This window comes from Triturus cristatus, chromosome 9, assembly GCF_964204655.1.
Source record: "Triturus cristatus chromosome 9, aTriCri1.1, whole genome shotgun sequence".
Classification (NCBI taxonomy): Eukaryota; Metazoa; Chordata; class Amphibia; order Caudata; family Salamandridae; genus Triturus; species Triturus cristatus.
Genome location: NC_140592.1, coordinates 21,635,863 through 21,646,237, shown reverse-complemented (window position 1 = coordinate 21,646,237; position 10,375 = coordinate 21,635,863). Strand labels below are relative to the sequence as shown.

The 10,375-nt window shown below is 43.4% G+C and overlaps 1 protein-coding gene across 4 annotated transcripts in view; it reads right to left on the bottom strand.

Moving 5' to 3' along the window:
- Positions 1–5,362: 5,362 nt before the first annotated feature.
- Positions 5,363–10,375, bottom strand: part of MTMR14 (myotubularin related protein 14) — a 182,080-nt gene continuing 177,067 nt past the window's right edge. For all 4 annotated transcript variants that reach the window (XM_085624263.1, XM_085624264.1, XM_085624267.1 and 1 more), the window contains one exon: positions 5,363–7,234. In XM_085624263.1, the coding sequence (XP_085480389.1) occupies positions 7,054–7,234 (181 nt within the window). In that variant the 3' untranslated portion in view covers positions 5,363–7,053. The remainder of the gene's footprint in view (positions 7,235–10,375) is intronic.

The window sequence follows — 10,375 nt, the reverse complement described above, 5'->3', positions numbered from 1 at the left end:
TCCAGATATACGATACAATAAGTAACATCATACCTACAACAAGCCATGACTATTGGCTTTGTCATATAAGATAAATAAGCAGCAACTATGGCTTGTATAGAATATTGTAAAAGCTTCCACTTAAAGCCCTGGTGACATCACGACAATGTTGCTGCTCCTGAATTTAAACAAGCATTGGCATAGTCAATAGGTCTCGCCTTTGGGACCTTATAAGTGTTTAGCCACGCAACAGTTGCATAACTAAATACTTATAAGGTCCCAAAAGCGAGACCTATTGGCTATGCCAATGCTTGTTATATGCAGATTCCATTTTTAGCAATACTGAGCCCAATACATCCGTCCTGCACAATATCTTTTCAGCTCTACCCAGACACTGCAAACGCCCACATGAAAAGAAAATGATCGCAAATAACGCACTTAAACTTGAGTCGCTTAATACCAAGGGGTTAAGCCACTCAGTTAAATGGAAAAACAAACGGATTCTAGACTATTGTCACAAACTCAGGGGAGATATTCTCCTACAGACAATGAGAATTGGCTCAACAGAAACAATAAGTATGCAACACTCCTGGATCCAAAATAGCAGCTTCTCTCCAGTACACAACCAAAAAAATTGAGTCATCAAGCTCAAACAAAAATAAAAAATAAATCACACAACCGGTTTCAATCCTATGCAGTCTCATCACGACAAAGGCAGATGCGTAATTTCCAAGCAAAACAAGGATACAAGCATTAAAATTAACATATTTGCATCCACTATTGATAAACCCCAATTTTGGATAGACCTTAATAAAACAAAAACAAAAACGTAACTGAATACCCCCCCCCCCCCATTAGCAATTGAATTCTTGGAGATTTCAACATACCCTGGGATACTACTCTGGAGAGACTTTACTTGTAACTACAAGTTAAATAAATCACATCTTAATGAGAAAGCTATATGAAGATCACCATACGGCGTCTTTATAATCCAACCATCGGCAAATTTACTTTCTCTCTCCATCCACACATTACTTTCTCTTGAACAGACGGTCTCCTGTGTAGTCACCCACCTAAACCACATTCAACCAACCCCTACATAGAATCCATACTTCTTTCCGACCATGCTTGCATATCCCTGGACATCCCTCTCCAAACCAAAAACTAGGGAAGGGGTGGGGAATGGTTTACACATGCACCTTGACTCATACCCTGGTACCCGATGCTTCATGGTGGCGGTTGGCGGCAGTTGGAAGACTTTGGGCTATCAACCTGAGCAAGCAGCTGCTCAGCTTTTGTGTCCCTGTGCTGTGAGCAGCTCACTGACCCTGGGAGTCTCTTGGCTTGGACTGTGCTCTGGAGACGGCTTCTCCTTGAGCAGGACACAGTCCCTCTCCTTTGCTAGCCACCAGGGATAGTCCACATAGGAGCAGCGCCTCTTTGCTGGATCCGCGGCAAAGCAGGGCAGTCCTTCGGTCCTTCTTCCAGTCCAGTCGAGATCGGAGTACAGGGTACCAGGTGAACTCTCCTTATGCTAAGAAAATGCCCTCAGGGCAGGATACGGTTGGTTGCCAATGGGATACCAGGTTCCCTCCCACGTAATGGCCACTTACTGGGAAGTGTGGCATTTATGCATTCCAGGATGCACCATCCTGCCCACTTCCAGTGTGGCAGGGCCTCTCTCCTGGTGTGTGGAGCTCCCGAGCCTAACTCAGAGGTGTGGTTACCAAAGGGGCTATGGGCTCCTGAAAATCCGGTTCAGCAACAGGTTTCCCAGTCTCGGTCTCTAGGACCAGCCCGTCTGCCTGAACAATGAAGCAGCCTCTCTCCCAAGTGTTACCCTTTTGCCCTTCAAAGGCGGCCTCTCTTTTAAAGGTCGCCGATTTGGGCCGACGACAGTAAGGCTTTCTCCAGGAGGGAGGAGACACCTTCTTCCACAGCATGCCCCTATTGTATCCTTTCTTGAGAGTCGGTAGCGCGTCTCCTCAGGAAGGCAGAAAGTTCTCTCAGCCACAGAAACCCGTGTGCAACCAGTAAGGGACAAGGGGGACTGAAGGCAACAAATAAAGCTGCACACTGCAACTTGTTAATTTCGACCTGAGAATCAAGTCAGGCTAAGTGTAATCGTTGTTTGATACCTTGGGTGACCCACTTTGACCTATTCGAGTTGGTACAGCTGAGGAGTCAGCATGTAACTCTGCACTCACCAATTGGGCGACTACATGTTTCCATACTAAAAACAACACTTTACCGATTGTACCACCAGAGCATGTAAAATACATTTTCTGACCAATGAGACAGGTTGCACTCTGCCTTGGCACTTGCTAGCCCTGCCACGAGGTAACGTACACATCTAAGGAGGACGTCTGGACTCGTCATTGCTTTGAATAGAAAAATCAGGCAAGCAGTTAACTGCTCTTCCAGCCTGCAAATGGCGGGGTGGGAGCCTTGTACTCGCCCCACCCAGGGTGGCACAACCAGTGCTGCAATCACTGGGGAGGGGTCCCTCTAGCTTACATACCTACCATTTACTTGGGACTTACAGGTGAGCTAGTTCAGCCAATTGGGTAGAAGACAATTCAGTAATTCAATTGAAGGGTTAGTGCGCAGGCACCGAGGTCTGGTTAGCAGGTCTCATTACACTCAGAGTCGAAAAATCAGCAAAAGGGGTCACTAAATTTGGGGGTGGCCACACAAAAAGTGGCATATACTTACAATGTCTCTCCTATCACACAAGGTAATTGTTTTTCACTGTTTTTCTCCCAAAAAATAAAATTCAATAAAATTCTCTGAACTGAAAAAAGTGACAAACAAGAACTCTGGGGGATGATTAACTCAGACTACACCTGGATACACTCGCGGGTGAAGAGCTGCGCTTTAAAAATCCAGACAGACACGTTGTGGTGAAAAATAACTTTTACGTTTTTTACCTTGTTTATTTGTGCTTTCTTACTGCCACCTACTTTGGAACGGACATTAGGAGTTACTGTTGTACCTTGGTGCCTGGATTTACACCCACAAGCTCCGCTTGGCCTTCCTCTGCACTCTGGTAGTTCAGATGGACCTAAACGGTTGCCTGAATATATCCTATTACTTTTCATGATCGAAGCAGGACATCTTAGAGTTTAAACACCTCCTTCATGTCATGAGCATAGTTATGGGATTATCTTTGGGGGTTAATCTGTGTCAGGATATTGATTTGATAAAGAGATCAAGCAGAATGGATGTGAAGTAAGAGCCCTGGGACACTAAACATGGCCCCTTTGTGAGATGACCTACCGCCCACACATGAGCTAGCTTGGAAGTCACTTAAAACAGACTCAAACCATCACTCTGCTCTTTCAAAACCCCCAACCCCTTCTCCCAGCCTCTGAATCGAGAAGATGCGGTCAAGAGTACCAATCTATTCAGGACCGGAAGCAGTCATGTTGCATCAATCATATGTGCTATGAATGTTTGCATACCCAGAAAGGATGTCCCTGTATTTGGACCGTCACTCTCCAAGGCTTTTTGAGCACGAATACATGTTTGCAGCTGCATGGACGTTGCCTTCTCCAATATCTTTAGAACAAATTAGTAATCATGGATAGTTTTTAGGGTCATTATTGTCTAGTGGAGCGTACTTTTTTTTCTTTTAGTCTGGGGTGACGGAAGTATTTTTATTCACCTTTTGGTATGTTCCTTCTTTGGCAGAAACTGTAAATAGTTTGGTGCAATGGACGGGGCAAATTCATTTGTGCATTCTTACAAATGTTTAAGCATTTATTTCCTGGTCAAGCTGTTGAGGGGGCGGGAAACTGTTTTCGGTGGTTCCTTTTCTTTAAATAGGATGAATTTCCTCCCTGCCTGTGAAAAGGCGTCTTCTCTAAGCATAGGATGACACTTTTCCACTTTGTGCATAATCTGCTGCTAGCTCTATCAGATCTACAGCTGTGTTTGGAAAAAGGGAAAGAAAATAAACCTTCAGCTGAGCCAATCAGCACCTGAGAAACTATGGGATGCCTCGTTTGTACTAATACCCGACTTATGTCCACAAAGGCTGCTTGGTCCTTTTGAGCAGCTTACAGTTGCCTTCAGGCTCATACAATTGGGCATCCAGAGATGTTTACTACCTGGTGTCCAAACAGTAATCGCATCACCTTAGCGTAAGATGTTTATACTGAGAATATGAATTATGGACTTGGAAGTACTCCACGTCAGGCATCTGGCTTCGAAACAGAGCTTGACGTCAAAGAGTTTATGAATATAGAAGCGATGCCCGATGCCAGGCATGGCAGAGCCTCAATAGTCCCAGCAGCTCCTGTACCTTCAAAGAAGATGCGAAGGGTGTCAATCTTGCTCCAGGATGTACATCAGGCATGCTGTTCCTCCTATTAAATGCGGCAGGGGTGTCACATAATCGGCTATTATCTTCAGCTACTGAGACACAGCAAACCTTTATTTGAGGGGAAAATGTCATCACTTCAACAGCAATTCTCTTTGCTAAACCACATTATAGTAATGATCTATATTTAGAACCACTTCTGGGAAAACACAAGTACCTCAGTCAGTACCCCTCGGTTAGAGCAGTCAACGGTTGCCTCAGTGAAGTACTCTCTCCCCTTCCACCGCAACAGGTGAATTTTCTGCCACTATGGTAACAAATTAGATTTGAATGTCTGACTTTGGATTGCAAATCGTGCAGCCTGTCAAGCGCTTGTGGGGACCGAGGGGCCATCCCATGCACTACTCTGTGTACCAAAGAGGGCGATCTGGTTGAGGTCACAATGTATATAAAGCACACTCAAATTCGAAGGACAGAGCTGGGGAAGGGGTTGTCCAAGTAGGGCATCTGTCCTTAGACTTTCCTAGCACGTACACATCTCTGTCCCTATAGGTTGCAGTTCAGAAAGGCATTAAAAACGTAACTCGTTATTTTAATCAGGGTGGTTGAATCAGATGCGGGATTGGATGCCCTTAGGTAGTTGTCACTATAGAAATGTAAAAGACTATGACAACAATAATAAAGAAGTTACAGCAACGTCAGAAAAAGTTGTATAGGGAAAATTATGAATAAGGTCAGAAGAGACATTAATGTGTTCAGGAACCTTCTCTGGGTGAGCGGAAAACAAACCGGCTAGTCCTGGGGAAGTACATTTTGGGTTCTGTAGAGATGGTGGTCTTAAAAGTTCAACAACAAATTTTATATTGCTTCTACTACAGCACACTGTTAAAAATAAATTCTGTAGAGCCGGGCTAAACACCCTTCATCCTCAAGTGAAATTCCTAAAATTGTGCAGACGAGCATTCAATTTCCAATCAAAACCAGTGTCAAGTGCTGAAGAAGCCGAATATATAATTGCCCCACCGAAGAGAATCACAAAATGACTTAGACAAGCAGAAGTTCTAAAGAAATAAAATACTTTATAAATTCAATTTTTAAAAAAAAGCTAAAACCTAGTATTGGTAAATAAAGAAATCATATATACAGAATTAAGTCTGCAATTTCTAAAAACAGGATATAAACAGATTACTATACACAAACAATGCCTTTTAAAATCCACCTGCACTATTGGAACGGAGATTTAACCAACAGGACGATGGAAAAAGTTTACACGAGTAGTACAATCACTTGTATACCTTTTGTGGAGCTCTTGATTGTGAAACAGCTGCACAGAGGAACATAGAAGCGCATTTGTTGTCAAAGGATAAAATGCTGAAACCATAATATTTGGCAGTATTATACAGAGGCAATTGGTGTCTGCCAACCGTAGTCCATTAAAAATGATGAATAATGTAGCAAACGAAAACATCCAAAATTAGAACCCTCAGGATAAGACTTGCAATGTTATTTTTTTTTTTATTCGGATTTGCATTGAACTTGACGATAATAATGCATTTGTGCAAAGAACACAAACTGCTCAAAGGTAGAACTGAGCAGAGGGATTGGCAATTTACCACTTAAAGGGACAATAAATTGTATATGGCCTTCTAAAGGAAGAAGCAGCTGAGCCCCCCTGTTATATAGGGTCGGAGAGCACATTTCAGAGCTCTTAGAACAGTACGGTGCTTGGAAATAACTCACAAAGGTTGATTTAAGCAGCAGTGATCAAGAAATTAAATGGGTTTGCAGCAAATCATGGGCTTCCCACTCCCAGACTTCCAAACGCCAAGTGGATACCTCATTTGAAACGTGCAAGCAACATCTAACAAACTAAGATTTTATAAACTAAATTCTTTTGACTATTAAGGCGTAAGATCAGAGCAGATAATAAATTAAACACAGTGGATCAGAAAACTTTATAAAGCGGAACTGGTTTAATAAGAGGACAGATTCTGTGAATCTTCCCAGAAGTGTTCCACTTCCCCGTTGGTGATGCCGATGGGATTAGCACTAGACTTCAACTTTACGCATGATACAGACCGACTTCAGGGAAGCACTTCTAGCCGCAAGATCACTTCTACACAATCAATAAAGTCGGCTCGATGATAAATAATGGACACATCGAGTGCCTGGGAGACCAGATCTTCAGTTTTCTTTAACACAATGTTGTACTCCTTCAACACATCCATGGATAGGGATTTGAGCGCGTCGCCGTTTCTATTAGGGTGCCTCTTGCACGTCCTCTCCATACAGTCGCCACCTCAATGTTTTGCGGTTTCCCCAAACCTAACCTTTTCCCAAACACCTTTTCCTCAAATTCGGAACTGGTAGACGTGTGCATTTTGAAACAAAAACCTATTTATGATGAAAAGGTGCCATTTAGTGAAGTCTTCCCTGGTCAAGGTGGAAAGGCCCTTCTTCTCCAGTAGAAAGCCTGGGAAACCAGCCCCAAGAATAATAGCCCATAACTGCTAAAGAACTCATGCAAATGTCTAAAAAATATAAAGTTGAGGCAGAATGGCGGTCGGAAATTCACAGTGGTAGGATAGCAGGGGAAAGGCGGTGATCACATTAAACCAGTCTGGAACAGTGTGGTCCTCCCAGCCGATGCAGAGCAAACTGTTTACTTCTCCGAAGATGTTCCTATGGCTTATAAAATCTTGCGTCCTTCATGTTTTAGGGCAAGGATAAGATGTCTTTTGCACTAGAGTTCACACAATTGTGCTCGGACCTCTGAGTCCAACTCCCCTTGCAAAGTGTTCTAAAAGACCACCGATGGCTCCAGAGGGGCTTGGAGACACCGTCTTCAGTCCAATGGTGCTGCTGTAAGCTGCCCGAAAGATAGTACGCACTGCCTCTAACCGGGACTCCCGTTCAGTCTGTGCAACAACCCTGAAAGACAAAAATATACTATTAGACTACAAGTTAAAAAATATTTTAGAGGTTGCCACAGCGAAGAAGCAAGAGATCAGGTGTGAAACGCCCTTAAATTTAGAAAACGGTTAGGTAGGATATATTTATTTTTACTGCAGTTTTTCTATAACACAGAGAAGAGCCAATGGGTCAGAGTCCTTTCTGTAGACGAGACAAGTAGATGAAGGTAAAAGAAAAATACATGTGTCTTTCGGACAGTCATAATTCATAAACTGAATATCTATGACAATGACAGCCCATCGCACTGACACCTACCTGTTATGTTTTGTATAGCGCGGCTTACCACCCGGTAGTACCTCATCATTTCTGTTTTGATATCATCACAAACAATAAAATTACCAGAGCTGCATCACCGTAATCTACCATCACTTGGATATCCCCCTTCCACTCCACCACTAACCTGAACATTTGTTCCAACTGTAACACTAAAGAAACCCTTCCCTTAACTGAAATGTAACTAGGTTAAAAATAATTACTAGTCTTACTCGAGGCCAAATGTTTGAGACAGAGTAACATTCATCTAGTGGTTAATGATACTCAAGCTAGATTTTTTGTTTTAAAAAAGGCTAACTCTACTTCCCTTTATAAAAGAACTTGCCTCGGATCTATGCTAACGAGAGACTTAAGTTACATCAACATAATAAAAACGTATCTTACCCGAACACAAACCCCAGCCTCACATTAATTTAAATATAAAAAAAGTTTCTATGTAGTTTGGAAGCATTGGTAATGTTGCAGTGAGTGCAGGGGGAGTAATGCTATTGAAGTAATATGAAGTTACCCTTCAGGGAGACCCCATGAGTTTCAAACTTGCACCAGCAGATTTCTTCGTAATGCCAATACCACTTGAGATACGTTACTCTATTTTTTTTTTTTTCCTCATTTGCCTGCCCCACAGTCTCCGTGAGAAGCGCCACTCCCCTTAGATGTCGTCTGGAACTAGATGTTATTCCATCCCAAACTCAGACATCAAGCGAGTGTAAACCAGCGAGAGATTTTCTCCAGGATGATGTTGTGGGAGGAAAGGGAAAAATATGCGAGGGCTCACAACCCCTCGATACTCCATCTTAAACTTGATAAGCCTTTCGAAAGAGACCACCAAGGCACCTGGAGTGTGATGGCATAATCATCAGACCCGGGGAAAATAAATAAATAAATAAATAAATAAAACAAACTGGACCAACAAGTTCCAAAAAGAGACTTGGCTCAGAGGTTGTCAGCAATACGGCCGGAATTGGAGGGACCTATGAGTGATAAAAATAAGGCCGATACCCCCCACAGTGAGGATGCACTTGGGGTGGTTGAGCCGCTTGGGGTTAGACCCATAATGGATGTTCCAGAGGAGGGTGCGACGTCCTTGCCGGGCCCCGGGGGGGGGGCTGGACCCCTCGCGGTTTACAATGTGGAAGTTGGGGGGACCACTAACGTAACCAACAGTGATCCCACTGGTGAGGGGGGTGAAATCGGTGGTGCTTTGGAGACACTCTTGAATACCATGAGGGAGGAGATAAGGTGCTGTTTTGCGCAATCCAAAATCAACCAGAATGAGATCAGGGCGGTTTGTGAGGCTCTCGAAAAGAAGGTGGATGGTCTCTGTGAAAGAACAGACCATTTGGAAATCTCAGTAGGGCGCTTGGAATCCAGTCTGGAGTTGGCAAAGACCAAGATTCAATCCTTGTTAAGGGAAGGTGACGTGATGAAGGAGAGAGTGGAATCTTTGGAAAACTACTCCAGAAGAAATAATCTCCGCCTACTAAAAATACCAGAAGGGAAGGAGGGTAGTGATATCAAGGCATTTGTGGTGGCCCTATTAAAAAGCTCACTCAATCTTGACGAATCGGCAGAAAGTCTTGATAGGGATATTCAGAGGATCCATAGAGATCCGTTCCGCCTTAACCCCGGGAGAGTGAAACCAAGAAAGATTCTGGTGAACTTTCTTACCTATTCCCTTAAGGAGAAAATTCTTAATCTAGCACTAAAAGCGAAGTCAGTGACGGCCACTGGCTTCTCTTTTGAGATTCGGTCAGACCTGTCTAAAACCACCTTAGATAGACAGTGGGAGCTAGGCCAAAAAATGGACAAGTTTAGAGCAGTAGGGGCAACTGTACAGATGAGATTTCCTGCCTTCCTGAGGGTGATGTATAATAATAAAATGCATAATATCCGATCCCCTCAGGAGGCAGACGATCTAATAGCTTCCATCAGTCAGCACCCCTGAGAAGAGATATTGATCAGGTTTCCGAGTTGGGGAGTCTCTCGTGTCCTCCTTTCCTTTTTCTCTTTTCCCCCTTTTTTTGGGTTATAGGGCTTTAGGCTCTAAACGTGGGGGAAGGCGAAGAGGCAGAGAAAAGGGAAAAAAAAAAAAAAAAAAAAAAAAAAAAAGGAATCTTAAAATTGCCCCAGTTCGACAGTGCCTTCATGTCAAGTGTGGGTACTTGCTTCGGGACCTACTCCAACTAGACCAGGAGATATTTAAGAAAGGAAAATAAAAAAAAAAAAAAAGGGGAAACAAGATTAGATTAAATAACTTACATGAGGTAGGGGGGTAAGGGTCACAGCACAGCACAGTTAGAAGGAGGGATTAGGGGGAAAGAGATAAGGGAACACTCCCTTTAAAAAAAAAAAATAAGAAAGGAAAAAACAAAAATGTTTTTATTTATTTCTCAAGGGGGTGATAAACACGTTAAGTTAATTTGGATAGCAATGGGTGAGGTGCCCTCTCTTTTCGTATTGATCCCATCTCGTCATTATCACATTTCCTATGTTCCTCCTGCCATAGATCCTGAGGTGGAGGAACGCTGGTCCCTCTTTCCATTTGGCTTTGTGGGGGCTTAGGTATGGTCTTTTTCTGACGCAAACTGGCGACACATCACGCCAGTATCAACAAGGGAGGGTTTTCCAGTGGGGGGGGGGGGGGGGGGGGAGGTAGGGGTGGGGGGGGTGGGGGGAGAAAGTTAAAAAGTCCTTATAAGTTTGTCTCAGCGTTTTTTATATTATATAAATTAGCCTTCATAGGGTTTCAGGTTGGGAGATGTCGTGTGGATCGTTCTAGAGAGTCTGCTTCTATAGGTGGAAGGGTAGGATGGACAGGAAAGGTTA